At 43.4% G+C, this 16,582-nt stretch overlaps 1 protein-coding gene across 1 annotated transcript in view; it reads left to right on the top strand.

Annotated features, from left to right (window-relative positions):
• Nucleotides 1–538: 538 nt before the first annotated feature.
• The window catches only part of mtmr7b (myotubularin related protein 7b), a 277,663-nt gene continuing 261,619 nt past the window's right edge, over nt 539–16,582 (top strand). The window contains exon 1 of the mRNA XM_070869780.1: nt 539–728. Within this exon, the coding sequence (XP_070725881.1) occupies nt 705–728 (24 nt within the window). The 5' untranslated portion in view covers nt 539–704. The remainder of the gene's footprint in view (nt 729–16,582) is intronic.

Below are 16,582 nucleotides of genomic sequence, written 5' to 3' on the forward strand. Positions count from 1 at the left end.
ACTGCCGAGCCATTTCCCAGGAGGCGGTAGCGACCCCTCCCCCAGAGACACTAATGGGGCTATAAAAAGGGGCAATTTTGCCTCTTTACTTCTATATTGGGAGAAAATATGTGGGGGGGGGGCGGAATCATACCGTGCGATAGTAGCTTAACAAGTGTGTTGGTGCGTTTGTATTAATTGGTTTTACAATTCTAAAGCTATTGTTAACGTAACGGCCAGTGGAGCTTGATATGCATTAATAGGTTCATATGTCATTATAACACATGCGTTTCCACCCTATAGTCTGGTGAACCATGGAGAAGAAAACTGGTACGTTGTGCCTCTTATAAATTAACAGAACTATAATAAAATAGTATTTGGAATAAAATTATTTCAACTCCAATGAAATAAATCAAAGACAGTCGGTTTCCCATTTAACAAGAGAAGTAATATCTGGGATTATGAGACGTTAGTTACACGGGGCGTTAGGACCCGGAGGAAACAAGTGCGCAGAGCCTGCTGGGCGAGCGAATCATCGGGTGGAGAGGAGAGTCATGGCTGCAGGAGCACCAGGAGCATCCATTCATTGACAGAAACTAAGATATTTGTACTGCATCGTTCAAAGAAAATAAGCTCCAATCTTCGCAGCGAAGTTGGTTCCGTGTTTCTCCCACAAATCCGAGTAGTAATTGCACTGGTCGCACCTTAGCTTTTTCAGGGAAGGGATGGAGCACATCAGAACCCCAAAGGTAAAGGCAGATGCTCAAGATGCGACTCGCATCACTGATGTCGACTTAATACAGATGACGTTGGCATTTATTAATTTGACCTTGTAATTTGTGAGGTATTGGAATTGGACCGTTTAAAAAAATAATTGTTTCGTTTTATCCCTTCAGGTGTATGCATAGAATAAAAACGGATTGAAATATATTATATAAAGGATAAAAACAATCGCATTCCAAATACAGCATGTGGCGTTTTGAATAGCTTTAAAGGATTAATGATCTCTTTAAAAACGAAAATGCTTGTACAGTTTCGAATTCCAAATACATTGGCCTATTTCTGTTCCTAGGTTTCATTCTGTCATAGACTCATGAAGGAAAATGTGCTCAATCAGTGTGAAACTGTATTTGTTTGAGTATGTGTCTTAGATTTACTTGGTAAAGGTTGCACCAAGGCCAGGGCATTTTTTTTTAGCCTTTTTTGAGGAAGGCATTGCATGGAGTTGTTTACTCAGTAGTAAGGTTTGAAATAACTATTGACCTGCCTATGCATCATTATATCTGTAACTGCATCATCTGTCAGGAAGGTGTGAGAAACAGGGGTCGAGTTCTAAATGATGCTGATTTGGGAATCAATTAAAATATATAATTGACATTTACATTTGATTCTATTATTATGCAGTCAGTACATGTAAAACCTGTACACAATCTGGTCACCTGGGAATTTTAAATGGATCATCTGAATTGCTGCTTTGATGTCATGTAAACGTATCAACAGCCATTATTGCTCCCATCAGTACTACAGTGCAACTTGATAAAGAATTAACACCTTATTCTATATTTTGAATATGTTAATGTATTTATTCCATCATTCTCAGTAGTTTCTATTAGACCTCCATTTTGTATTACTAACAATGAAGCCAATGCTTTATTCATTCTTCAAATTAATTGACACTTGCTGGCATACACAGCATGAGTTCATTGTCTTTTCAGGTCTCACTTTAAAAACATACAACTATTGTTACTTTATTTGCATATCAACACGGCACATCATCATCATCAGCATAGTCAGTCTCTCGAAATCGAGGAAGACTTGCTTCAACTCTAAAAGTGAGTTCTCACGTTACTGCACAGTCCAATACGGGAATTACAGTCTCTGTCACGGGTGGGACAGACAGCCGTTGAAGGAAAGGGTGGGTGGGGAGTCTGGTTTGCCGCACGCTCCTTCCGCTGCCGGCGCTTGTTTTCTGCATGCTCTCAGCGACGAGATTCGAGGAGCTCAGCACCCTCCCGGATGTTCTCTTCCATTTAGGGCGGTCTTTGGCCAGGGATTCCCAGGTGTCGATGGGGATGTTGTATTTTATCAAGGAGGCTTTGAGGGTGTCCTTGAAACGTTTCCTCTGCCCACCTGGGGCTCGCTTGCCATGTAGGAGTTCCGAGTAGAGCTTTTGGAGTCTTGTGTCGGGCATGCGAACGATGTGGCCCGCCCAACGGAGCTGGTCGAATGTGGCCAGTGCTTCACTGCTGGGGATGTTGGCCTGATTGAGAACACTGATGTTGGTGCGTCTATCCTCCTATAGGATTTGCAGGATCTAAATCAACATGGCACAACTAGTTTGATGATGTATGAAATTACCTATTGTAACATAAAATTATACCAAAAAATGACCATAATTATCGCAATAGGCTGAGAGCTGGGTCTTTTTACTCTAAAAAAAATATAGATTTCAGGGAGATTTGATTGAGGTGATATTAAAATAAGAAGGGACTAGACTGTGTCCATGTCGATAGCTTATTTAAATTAGGTGGATTAGGCACGAAATATGCATATAGAACTAGGTTAGATGTCAGAGGTTTTTTCTATCCATAGTCATTGACCTCTGGAACAAGTTGCTGGTCATATAGTGAATGTGGATTTGCTGCAAATATTCAAAAGGGAGCTGAAGGAGTTTCTGGTTAAGGCTGATATACAAAGGGTAGGCAGGACATTGGGTGATTTGTCTCATGGTCAATATAATAGGAAGATAGAAAATAGGTGCATGAGTAGGCCATTCGGCCCTTCGAGCCTGCACCACCATTCAATAAGATCATGACTGATCATTCCTTCAGTACCCCTTTCCTGCTTTCTCTCCATACCCCTTGATCCCCTTAGCCGTAAGGGCCATATCTAACTCCCTCTTGAATATATCCAATGAACTGGCATCAACAACTCTCTGCCGTAAGGAATTCCACAGGTTAACAACTCGTGAGTGAAGAAGTTTCTTCTCATCTCAGTCCTAAATGGCTTACCCCTTATCCTAAGACTGTGTCTCCTTGAACTGGTTTTAATTGCTTTTGTCGGGGTGAGGAAGGTGCAGAAACATTTTCCAGAATTCTTTTTTCCCCTCAATTGGCATAGGGTTTTAAAAATATTTATGTTTTGCGTCTTCACCCAGGCAACTAACTGGCTTCTGATAGATGGGAGCATTGGAGGTCATGATGCTTAATTGCAAGATAACTTAAAGGACAGGCTTGATGACCCAGTTGATCTTTTTCTCTGCCATTTTCATATGTTTGGATAAAGCAATGACTGGTTTATGAAGCACTCTGAAATCACAATGGCACCAGTCCATCCTATCAACTGGATATTGGAGAGTTGTAGTATTGGGATAAATACAGCATTAAGTTGTGTTAAAGCCTTATAACTAGTATACACTCCAGATACAGGTTGAACCTCCCTTATCCGAAACCCTTGGGACCTGGCCTGTTCTGGATAAGTGATTTTTCCTGACGAGGGGAGGTCACGTTACATTGGATGGTACAGGTACTGAGCAAGGGGATATCGGGGCTGGCTTGGGACTGGGAATGCAGCAGAGAGATCATTGGGGGTGGTGGATGGGGTGGATCACGGGGTCAGGCCCGAGATTGTGAGAATGTGTAAAAGGGTTGCGAAAGTGGTAGATGGCTAAAGAAAGTGGCAAAAGGATGGAGATAGGGAATCATGGGAAAATAGCTAAAGAAATGGTCAAGATACAGACAACTGCAGAATCAAGAGAAAAAAAAGGGGTTACCAAGAGTTGAAGTTGAGGTTAGACACGGGTCATGAGAAAGCCCAAAGCAGCACAAAGAAAGAAAGCAATTCTAGATAGGAAGGGAAAAGTAATAGCTTCTACTGATAAGGAGGAAGAGAAACTAATTGGGCTCTTTACTGATAAGGGAAGACAGTGTAGTAAAGCTATAACTAACCTACCTGACACCAGCCCTAATTGGCAGACTTTCTTGCCTGCCATTGGACGTACTCGGGGGGAGGCAGAAAAGGATTGGATAGACCAAGTGCTAATCAAATGTGTTCTGTTTTGAAAATGTATATCTACTGTGCTTTTCGCGCTGAAAAGGAGCTTGTCCAGGGGACGGTAAACAGGCTCTGATTGAGAGTGTTCCTTTGGGTCTTGACAAGTCCCGGCCGGAGAATCTTCAATAAAGGTCTTTTACAGAAAAAGCACGAGGTGTTCGCGTCAGTGTATTCGCTGAAACAGATTGAGGGAAAAAGAATCCGTATCAACATTTGGTGTCAGAAGTGGGATTTCAACGGACGGCTGCCGAAAGCTTGCGAATTAAGAGCCAGACTAGCCTTGGACGAGACGGGAGGAAAGTGGCCACTGGAGTGAGTACCCTTTAAAATACCACTTCAGTTTCCTTCAGTTCCAAAAGTCTGAGGTAAGTTTGGCCACTCGCTGGTTCTCAGGTAGCGTCTGAACGAGATCCAGGTCAATCTGGTGAATACCTTTTAACTTAGGAAATAAGTGTCCAAGTCAGGTACGACGTCGACTTTGTATATCACTTAGTCCGTCTAGGCGCTGATTGGACTTAAATCGCACGGCGACGCGAACCGCGCGGCAACGCGGAGGGATAGATAATCGCGCGGCGACGCGAACTGCGCGGCGACGCGGAGGAATAGGGAAATAGACAATCGCGTGGTGACGCGAACTGCGCGGCGACGTGGAGGGATAGGGAAATAGACAATCGCGCGGCGACGCGGAGGGATAGGGAAATAGACAATCGCGCGGCGACGCGAATAGGAGAACCGTGTGGCAACGCAGAGGATAGGGAAATAGACAATCGCGCGGCGACGCAGAAGAAAAGGGAAATTGTGTAGAACTAAACCACGGGGCGACGCGAGGAATTGTGTAGAACTAAATCGCGGGGCGACGTGAGGAATTGTGTAAGGATAAAAGGAATTGTGTAAGGATAAAATTGGGCAATCATGGATCCAAAAATAGAGCCGGCCAAAGAAAAAATTTAATTAATAAGCTTTGTTGAATGAAGAGAGACTTTTGTGAATGTCTGTTTTTGAATGAGAGTACTTGTGTGATTTTTTGACTGCGGAATGAATTTTCATGTTTTTTTAAAAAAAGCCTGTTTGGAGGAGTGAAGCGACTGTTTGCTTATTTTAGCTCCACCCACTTCTCCAAACAGAGTGGAAGTTTTTTCAACCCTTTGTAGTGTTGTCCTGTATGTGGGAAGTTTTAAGACATTTTAAGTTAGAAACGCAGGTGTGGATTTATTCGGATGATAAGTTATGGGGCTAGGAAATGCACAAAGGATAGGTTTGTTGAGTAAAAGATAAAAAATACATGGTCCCAGTGGTTGAAAAAAAAAGAATTTATTTGACACGCTCACTTGTCGAAAGAAAACATGCAATGATTGATTACATTGGGTTGAAAGACATAAATTTAGTCTTGGAATGAGATAAAGAATGCCTTTTAAAAAAAAGCTTCTAGCTCAAAAAAAAGATTTTAAATAAAGATTGAAATTACAAAGTTTGAATTGGGATTTTGAGATATTCAGAGAAGGCACAGCAAAATACTGAGGTGGATTCAAAAAAAAAATTATTAAATTAAATCTGATCTCAAAGAAAAAAGGAGATATAAAACTAAAAGGTTTGGAAACAATCTAGAAATACCTTCAGGGATCAAGTCAAACTTCTGGGCGAGTGGCGAGCTATCCGCGAAGGTGTAAAAGGAACTTTTGAAAAATGTTAAAAACAGCAAGCTTTAGTAGTTTAGAAGAGACATTTTAACGACTTTGAAACTGGAGCATTTTGAGATAACGAAAAGCAACCCTCAAAGCCTAATTGCTGGACTCCATTCAAGTTATGGAGAAAAGAAAAAGATAAAGACGCCACTTTGAAAGTAAACAAATGATTTTAAATTAATTTATGGAGTCACGAGCCTTCCGTGTAAAATACAAAACCTAATTTGAAGAAAGGAGATCTGAAAAAAAAGATGTAACGTAATAAATAAGTGCTGAAAAAAATGTGTTTGTGATGGAAAAAGACATAACTTACTAAATACTAGTTGATGTTTGCTGTGAAAAAGATATTGGTTTAATTAGGAAAAGGAAAAAAAATTGGAAGAGGTAAAAGACACTCTACAGTGATAATGATTTTAAATTATGAGAAAATTTCACTCCAGTTTGAAAGATTTCCAAAATGGACGTTGTTTATCAAGAAAGGTCCCGAATAGTCTAAACAAGCAGGAGGGTTTTGAAAATAACGAGGAGAAAAGATCTAAGCTATGCGAACTCAGCACAGAAAAAAAACTGGGAATTAGAGAATCTTACTGAATTTTAAAATTCTGATAGAAAATGGAACTGGCACGGATGTTTAGATTTTGTGCCGAGAGAGAAATGAAACACAAGATTTGCCCAGTGAACGGGACCGTAAAATAAAACGAAATGTTAGAATGTACACAGCGTGTGTGAAAATTGGATTTCAGTAAACAAAATAGCTATTAAAAATGTGAGGTCTCGTTTTAAATCAATCAAAAAAAATCTTTGGCAATTAGAAGTTAAGAAAACCTTGGAGTTTACTCTAAAATGCCATCTTCCCTGATGAGAAGACTTTTATTATGACGGCTTTACTAATGATTTCTGCTTTTTTTAACGGATTCCTAATTTCTAAGCAAGTTTTGAAGGCACAAAGACTTAAAAAAAAGAATTTTTTGGATGATTACGTGAAGTCACGTAATGACATCAGGCTTTCTTACAAACCTGTAAAGGAGTTAACCCTTTCCATCGACAGCTGTTTTATACTGGACATTATTAATTTGGATTTCTTAATAGAATAAAAAATAGACTCACCTAACAGAGGAAATGGTGCGATAGTCAGAATAAAAATAAAAACAGAACTAGCCTATGTAATAATACTCGCCTGATACAAATAAAAGAAAGATACTCAAATAAAACAAATTCAAGAGTTAAAAGCTAAGATAAATAAGCTGGAAGAGATTTTTTTTAAAAACGGGGCCAGACGGATAGTGCAGTGCGCAGCCATAGCACCATCACCTATGGCAATAGAGCTAATGTACCCCACGGTGGGTAAATGTAGTCTACAAACCCAACCTAACTTTACCTCCGATTTCAGAGTGACCGCAACATGTATGGATAAAAGATGAGTAGACCAGCACCTAACACCTGGTGACGACCAGGCTATCTGTTTAAAATTTGCAGATAAAACACTCACCGAGATGGGACCGCAGCGGCTACTTTGACTCTGGAGACTCAGGATACTGGGGACCTTGAGGCCCACGCAGGCACTGGATAATACAGATGGACTACGAGAGATATAGCACACGCAGGAAAGACACAACTACATGAACTAGCTTTGTTTAATTTGACTGCCGAAATATGCAACCCAGCAGCTAAGGACTGGAGCAAGGACGGAACTTATTTTAACGCATGGCTATGTATAGTGTATTAAGTAAGGTTGTAATGCAGCAGGCTGCCGATGCCATGGGTGCCAGTAGATTCCGAGGACAGGAGCAAGTTCATAGGACCAAAAGGGGAAGGGCGCAGAAATCCAACTGGATGGGATTTCAGTTCTAGAAGCTCATGCCTGGGCGGACGAAGCTGCAAACAAGCAGCCAAGCCCCGCAAGAAACAGAGGGGTGGGAACAAAACGGAGCAAAAAGGGGGGTGGGATCCCAGGATGTTTAGGAAAACTGGCCAGTGGGATAAAATAAAGACCAAGGGAGGTCTCTGGAATAGAAGGTGTATGTCCTGAAGCGTGACACGGTTATAACACGGAAAAGCCAGTATTGATCATGCGCAGCGCAAACAAGAAGGAATACAACCTAAAAAGGGGGGCTAGTAATAAAAGAATCTAAAGAAAGGATATAATTTGGGGTGCATCAGCGACTACTTATCCTAAACCTAATGGATATCCTTTTTCCTAGCTTCTGTGGGAATGAAACTATAAGTCTATACCAGAACCTGGCACAACGGATCCTCGAAGGCCCGGAATCCACTACCCTGAGATTTAATGTCAGAAATGGAACAGGGCAAGGTGGAAAAAAAAGGGGAATACTGGAAACACTAGGCACGGGTTATGCGGCAGGGGTTATGACGATGAATTCCATAGACCTGTAGGCAATATACGACTGGGTTAACAACTTAATGGCGTAGTTTTGAGTGGTTTAGTGGGGAGGGACTTGGATAACCAAGCCCTACAAGCGCGGTTGGGAGATGGCGCGGAAGGGGAACTGTTACAAGTGGCCCATACATTGCCGAAATGCCAAGACAATAAAATTGATCCACGCAATGGGGAAAAATATAAGTAAACGATTACAGGCTGAGATAGTTTGCTCCGGGTATGGGGCCTGAATATTAAGTGAGGTACAACATAATTTGGAGCAACTCCAGAATGGAGACATACCAGATTGGATTCCGAACAGCATACTTAACAATTGGACTCTAGATAAAAAAAATGAATAACACATGCGAGGTATGAAGGAATAGTCACGCATGGGTGCCGAAATTCAGATGTATTACTGGGCTGGTGAATATGATCGGATTTATGTTGTCCATATCACAGTATGATGTAACAAAGGGAGACCCCTTATATCAGATCGATAATATTGGTGAAGTGAGAAACCAAACTCGGTTACGTTACCATCAGCCTGCCAGACGGGTGATTAAAATTAACAATAGTACCAAAGGCATTGATATAACTGACTGCTATAAAATTAACCAAGTGGTTTTATGTCGAGGTACGCCACGAATGACGAATTGATGATTGCAGATTCCACCAAACAAACGGATGCATGCTGAGTATCACTCCTCTCGAACACGATCTTGAGACCATCGCTGCCCCGCAAGAGAACGGAGAGTGATGCGTGAGCACGGGAGCAGCCAACTTAACCATTAAGACCAGGGGAGGAGTCACCCCCTGTGTCCTCATTACTCCTAACTTCTGCTTCAAACCCAAGGGAGAAATAGACATAGACGGATATCATATACATCCCGAGACAACGGAAATCATCGACGGAACAATCATGGATACCCTCCGAGAAGGGTACGAAGAGGCGGTATGGGAACCGCAAGGCAAACAGATACCGGAACTAAATGAGGAACAATTACGTTTGGTGCAAGGAATCCAGAATCAAAGGCGACAGTATGTCCGGCTGATGGAAGAAATAGACAACTTACAGAGAGACACTAACGCAATGCTGGCTGATCAGCCCTGATACTCAAAGCTGTGGGACATTGGACTTAATATTTAAATTCACCCATGGATAAGAATAATATCACATGTACTTGTAGTAATACAGGGTCTGGTTCTGATGGTCATGATGGGATTAACATGTGCATGAATTAAATAGGCCAAACGATAAGTCAGGGCACGCACTATGATTAAGGCCATAAGGGATGAAAATTTAAGCAGTCCTACAGGAAGGACTTACCTTGTATAACTCTGTGGGAAGGTTTCAGGAGGTCCCGAAGCTTGGGAGATGGCCACCCAGGTGAATGAACCTATCTGGAACTTGCCTACAGGGAGATAGTTATTGGGAAATATGGCCAGCTTGGCGTATAGCCAAGGGCCAAAAAGGGGGAATTGTAAGAGAAATTTGGCATTAGGGGTACCAGCGGGACAAGGGTTAAAGTGCTGGTTCCTGCACTGGCCCATAAGGAGGTAAAAGGCCTCTCTTCGGCCTTGTACCAAGGCTCCAGAGTTATCAATTCAATAATATTCCAACAGGATACGATGTGAGAACCAACACAGACATTGATAAGACCTTGCGAAGAGGCTCGAGGCGGACTCACAGACAACAAGGAGGATCAGGAAAGAGAGTGTGAACGGCTGAATGCGATACTCCTGGAATCAGCACCAGGGTTATCATGGAATGATAAAAGGGGGGAATGAGAATGTGAAGAAGGGTTGCGAATGTGATAGATGGATAGAGAATGTGGCAAAAGGATGGAGATAGGGAATCATGGGAAAATAGCTAAAGAAATGTCAAGATGCAGACAACTGCAGATTCGACAGAAAAAAAAGGGGTTACCAAGAGTTGAGGTTGAGGTTAAACACGGGTCATGAGAAAGACGCAAGGCGGCACAAAGAAAGAAAGCAATCCTAGATAGGAGGGTAAAAAGTAATGGCTTTTACTGATAAGGAGGAAGGGAAACTAATTGGGTTCTTTACTGATAAGGGAAGAAAGTGTAGCAAAGCTATAACTAACCTGACCCTGACACCAGCCCTAATTGGGAGACTTTCTTTCCTGCCATTGGACGTACTTGGGGGGGGGGGGGGGAGGCAGAAAGGGATTAGATAGACCAAGTGCTAATCAAATGTGTTCTGTTTTGAAAATGTATATCTACTGTGCTTTTCGCGCTGAAAAGAAGCTTGTCCAGGGGAAGGTAAACAGGCTCTGATTGAGAGTGTTCCTTTGTCTTGACAAGTCCCGGACGGAGAATCTTCAATAAAGGTCTTTTACAGAAAAGGCAAGAGGTGTTCGCGTCAGTGTATTCGCTGAAACAGATTGAGGGAAAAAGAATCCGTATCAACAATTGCAGGAGTCGGCAGACTTCAATTTGTTCAATTTGTTCATGTCGGAGTTCTGCGCATGCGCCACCCGATGGTTGGGAATGGGTATGGATGAGAGGTGGTTCTGGATAAGGGAGTTCGGGATAACGGAGGTTCAACCTGTACAAGTAACTTATGAGACTAACAGGAGTTAATGTACCTTTATATAGTGGCCTACAAATGATCTCTTCCATTGAGCTTCATATGTGTTCATCTGTGGTATTTTACATTTATAGTTACAAAAGTAAATTTCATGCTGACTGTGTGTTGTGGATTACTTCCAATCAGGAAGAAGTAAAAAAAAACATTTTTTTCAAAATATGGGCATTGTTACCAGCATTTATTGCTCATCCCTAGTTGCCCTTAAGAAGGTGGTGGTGAGCCATCTTCTTGAACCGCTGCAGTAGATGTGGTGAAGGTAGTCCCACAATACTGTGAAGTAGAGATTTCCAGAAAATTGACCCAGCGACGATGAATATGTCCAAAAGAATGAAAAACAAAGACTTGCATTTATATAGTGGCTTTATCAACCACCAGACATCCCAAAGCCCTTTACAGCCAATAAAGTACTTTTTTTTGAAGTGTGGTCACTATTGTAATGTAGGAAATGTGGCAGTCAATTTGCGCACAGCAATCTCCCACAAACAGCAATGTGATAATGACCAGATAATCTCTTTTTAGTGATGTTGATTGAGGGATAAATATTGGCCTGGGCACGGGATAACTCACCTGCTCTTTTTTGAATAGTGCCATGGGATCTTTTATGCTCACCTGAGAGGGCAGATGGGAACTCGGTTTAATGCCTCATCCAAAAGACGATACCTCCAACAGTGCAGCACTCCCTCAGTACTCCACTGAAGTGGTTGGATCAAGAGTAAAGCTCTGTCTACTCCGCTCCAACAATTCAATTTTTCCTGAACCTCCAAGTGCACTGGAGTGTCAGCCTAGATTTTTGTGCTCAAGTTGCTGGAGTGGGATTGAACCACAACCTTCTGACTCAGAGGCGAGAATGCTACGAACTAAGCCTTGGTCGGTGGTTGTGAAAGGTGCTATATAAATGCAAGTCTTTCTTTTTTTTCTTAATTGATGTTGCAGCTGCAGCCATCCAGACAAGTAGAGAGTATTCCATCACACTCTTGACTTGTACCTTGTAGGTGGTGGAGAGACTTTGGGGAGTCGTGAGGTGAGATATCCAATGCAGATAACCCAGTCTCTGACCTGCTCGAGTAGCCAGGTCCACTTGAGTTTCTGGTCAACGGTGATCCCCAGTATGTTGATGGTAGGGGATTTGTTGACCGTAATTCCATTGAATGTCATGGGGAAGTGGTTAGATTCTTGTTGAACATGGTCATTATCTGGCTCTTGTGTGGTGCAAATGTTACCACTTATCAGCTCAAGCCTGTATGTTGTCCAGGTCTTGCATGTGATGTGACCCATTGAAGTGACTTGTAAACAATGCTGAATGGAGAAATTAACCGTTGTAACTGCATTGAGGGTCTTAACTCCCCATGTGTGGGATAGTACATTGTTATATCCCTGATATGAGTGGCAGAGTGGTTCAGTGAATTGGAGGTCTGATGTGTGTGCCACAGAATAATAAGTCCCAGGTTTACCACATGGCAGGTTTCTTATCTTAGGAATGCCACTGTGTAGGTATGTTAAGCAGAGATCAAGTGATTCCCTTTAGGGATGGTTAGAAAATTGGAGGCTGTACTGCTCCAACTGTGAAGTGCATTGGCATAGTTTTCTATGTTAAAGATGCTTTGCAAATATAAGTAGTAGTTGCTATTATTCTCCTCATGCACATCCAGCAATTGACAAAATAATATTGTTGTTGGAGGCCTGGGGGAAGGTCTTTAGTCTCTACTTTCAGCTGGAGAAAGTACATAGCAGTAGGACAAAACAAAAGAATGGTGTACATTGTACAAAGTATATTGTGCAAATATAGCTAGATGAGCTGTGAAAGGCAAGCCATTACAGTAGTGGTGATCAGAATGGAAAAATCACTTGTGACTCTCAGCTGGCTATAACTGCTGTAAACCTTTTTTTTAGCCTAAAATGGATTTACATTTAATGAGTTTTTTAAAGTACCATTGATTAAGGATAATTAAGCAGGTTCCAACATTTATTGCAAATAATCTTTAAAATAACAATTACAATAATTTGATTACAGGACACTAATATTTCAATGAAAGTATTACTATATTGGTATTTCACTTTTTAATGTTTTTTTACTGTATTAACTTTGTGTCAAGTAGTGGTAAATCAAGGGCAATTTACACTGTTGTTTTATGGCCATGAAAGCATGTTTCTTTAAAATTTACAAAGAAAAAACAATGCTGCTTTATGGAAACCACTGCACAGTCATATAGGCCAAAGCAAAATCTGTATTGACAAGTGTTATATATGTAAACCTGTAAATACCTTGTGTAGCCACCAGAGGGCTCATCCCCTAGTGTCCCAAGGGATCCCACAATCCCTTGGGGGCACCTGTACTTAAGGAGGCCTGCCAGGCTGGAGAGGCACTCTGGAGACCTGCAATAAAAGACTATGGTCACACTTTACTTTGAGCTCACAGAATCGAGTCAGAGTCTTCATTCATAACATAACAACTGGCGACGAGATACAGATGATGAACCCAACGATGCAGAGAACAGTGGGCATCCTGGAGAAATTTTCGGAGGGAGATGATTGGGAAACCTACGTGGAGCCACTCGACTAATACTTCGTGGCCAACGAGCTAGAAAAAGAACCGAACGCTGCCAAACGAAGGGCGATTCTCCTCACCGTCTGCGGGGCACCAACATATGGCCTCATGAAAAATCTGCTTGCGCCAGCGAAACCCACAGAGAAATCGTACGATGATTTGTGCACACTGGTCCGGGAGCATCTGAATCCGAGGAAAAGCGTTCTGATTGCGAGGTACCGGTTCTACACCTACAAAGGTTCTGAAGGCCAGGAAGTGGCGAGCTATGTCGCCGAGCTGAGACACCTTGCAGGACATTGCGAATTTGAAGGACATTTGGAGCACATGATCAGGGACTTCTTTGTACTTCGCATTGGCCATGAAGTGATACTTCGCAAACTTTTGACTGTAGAGACCCCAACCTTGAGTAAAGCCATAGCGATAGCCCAGGCGTTCATTGCCACCAGTGACAATACTAAGTAAATCTCTCAGCACACAAGTGCTGCTTCAAGTACTGTGAACAAAGTGATGTTGTTTTCAAATCGCAACGTACAGGGCAGGCCCCACATGCCTGCAGCTGCATGTCCGCAGATGTCTCAGAGTCCACCATCAAGGGTGATGAATGCAAAGCCATTAACACCTTGTTGGCGCTGTGGGGGTGATCATCATTTCCATTCATGCCACTTCAAAGGGTACATTTGCAAGGGTTGTGGAACAATGGGACACCTCCAATGTATGTGCAGGCAAGCTGCAATCCCTGGTAATCCTGCAAACCATCATGTTGCAGAGGAGGACAGATTCACGGCGAATCACGAGGAACCAGAGCCTCAGACCGAGGAGGCAGAGATATATGGGGTTATGCACACATTTATCACAAAGTGTCCCCTGATAATGCTGAAGGTTGAATTAAATGGACTCCCGGTGTCAATGGAGCTGGACACGGGTGCGAGTCAGTCCATTATAAGCAAAAAGACTTTCGATAAATTGTGGTGCAGCAAGGCCTCAAGGCCAATCCTGACCCCCATTCGCACTAAACTGAGAACTTACACAAAGGAACTGATTCCCGTAATTGGCAGTGCTACTGTAAAGATTTCCTACGATGGAGCGGTGCACAAGCTACCACTCTGGGTGGTACCGGGCGATGGTCCCACACTGCTCGGCAGGAGCTGGCTGGGAAAGATATGCTGGAACTGGGATGATGTTCCAGTGCTTTCGTCCATTGACGACACTTCGTGTGCCCAGGTCTTAAACAAGTTCCGCTCGCTGTTCGAACCAGGCATCGGGAAGTTCCAAGGAGCAAAAGTGCAGATCCATTTGATTCCGGGGGCACGACCCATCCATCACCAGGCGAGAGCAGTACCGTACATGATGAGAGAGAGGGTGGAGATCGAGCTGGACTGGCTGCAACAAGAGGGCATCATTTCGCCGATCGAATTCAATGAGTAGGCCAGTCCGATTGTCCCAGTCCTCAAGGGAGACGGCACCGTCAGAATCTGTAGTGATTACAAAGTAACTATCAATCGTTTCTCCCTGCAGGATCAAAACTCACTACCAAATGCAGCCGACCTTTTTGCGACGCTGGCGGGAGGAAAGACTTCACGAAGCTGGACTTGACCTCAGCCTACATGACACAGGAGCTGGAGGAATCATCGAAGGGCCTCACCTGCATCAACATTCACAAAGGTCTCTTCATTTACAACAAATGCCCGTTTGAGATTCGATCAGCCGCGGCGATATTCCAGAGAAACATGGAAAGCTTACTGAAGTCGGTCCCTCACACAGTGGCCTTCCAGGACGACATCTTGGTTACAGGTCGGGACACAGTCGAGCATCTGCAGAACCTGGAGGAGGTTCTTAGTTGACTCAACCGCGTGGGGCTCAGGCTAAAACGCTCGAAGTGCGTTTTCCTGGCGCCTGAAGTGGAGTTCCTGGGGAGAAGAATCGCGGCGGATGGCATCAGGCTCACCGAGTCGAAGACTGAGGCAATCGAAAACGAAGCCACAGAACGTGTCAGAGCTGCGGTCATTTCTAGGACTCCTGAACTACTTTGGTAACTTCTCCGCACACTGTTAGAACCACTGCACGCTGTACTGTGTAAAGGGGATGAATGGGTATGGGTAAAAGCCAAGAAAATGCCTTTGTAAAAGCTAGAAAATTGTTATGCTCAAACAAATTGCTTGTATTGTGTAATCCATGTAAGCGTTTGGTACTAGCATGTGATGCGTCGTCATACGGGGTCGGGTGTGTATTGCAACAAACGAATAGATCTGGGAAATTGCAACCGGTTGCTTATGCATCCAGAAGTCTGAATAAGGCTGAGAGAACCTGCAGCATGATTGAAAAAAAAGCTTTAGCATGTGTTTATGGGGTAAAGAAAAAGCATCAATATCTGTTTGGGCTCAAATTTGAATTGGAAACTGACCATAAGCCACTGTTATCCCTTTTTTCCGAAAGTAAGGGGATAAATACAAATGCATCGGCCCGCATCCAGAGGTGGGCGCTCACGTTGTCAGCATTCAACTACACCATCCGCCACAGGCCAGGCACAGAAAACTGTGCCGATGCTCTCAGTAGGCTGCCATTGCCCACCACGGGTGTGGAAATGGCACAGCCCGCAGATTTAGTCAGGTAATGGAAGCATTCAAGAGTGAGCAATCATCCGTCACAGCCCGACAGATTAGAACCTGGACGAGCCAGGACCCCTTATTGTCCCTAGTAAAAAATTGTGTGCTTCATGGGAGCTGGTCCAGTGTCCCATTGGAAATGCAGGAAGAGATAAAGCCGTACCAGCGGCGCAAAGATGAAATGTCTATACAGGCAGGCTGCCTTCTATGGGGTAATCGGGTAGTGGTCCCCAAGAAGGGCAGGGACACTTTCATCAGCAATCTCCACAGTACTCACCCAGGCATTGTAATCATGAAAGCGATAGCCAGATCCCACGTGTGGTAGCCCGGTATCAATGTGGATTTAGAGTCCTGCGTGTACAAATGTAACACATGCTCGCAGTTAAGCATTGCACCCAGGGAGGTGACACTAAGTTTACGGTCTTGGCACTCCAAACCGTGGTCCAGGGTCCATGTCGACAATGCAGGCCCCTTTTTGGGTAAAATGTTCCTTGTGGTTGTAGATGCGTACTCCAAATGGATTGAATGTGAGATAATATCGGCAAGCATGTCCGCTGCCACCACTGAAAGCCTGCGGACCATGTTTGCCACGCACGGCCTGCCTGATGTTCTTGTGAGCAACAACGGGCCATGTTTCACCAGTGCCGAGTTCAAAGAGTTCATGACCCGCAATGGGATCAAACATGTTACATCTGCCCCGTTCAAACCAGCATCCAATGGTCAAGCAGAG

Source organism: Pristiophorus japonicus, chromosome 2, assembly GCF_044704955.1.
Source record: "Pristiophorus japonicus isolate sPriJap1 chromosome 2, sPriJap1.hap1, whole genome shotgun sequence".
In the NCBI taxonomy this organism is placed as follows: domain Eukaryota; kingdom Metazoa; phylum Chordata; class Chondrichthyes; family Pristiophoridae; genus Pristiophorus; species Pristiophorus japonicus.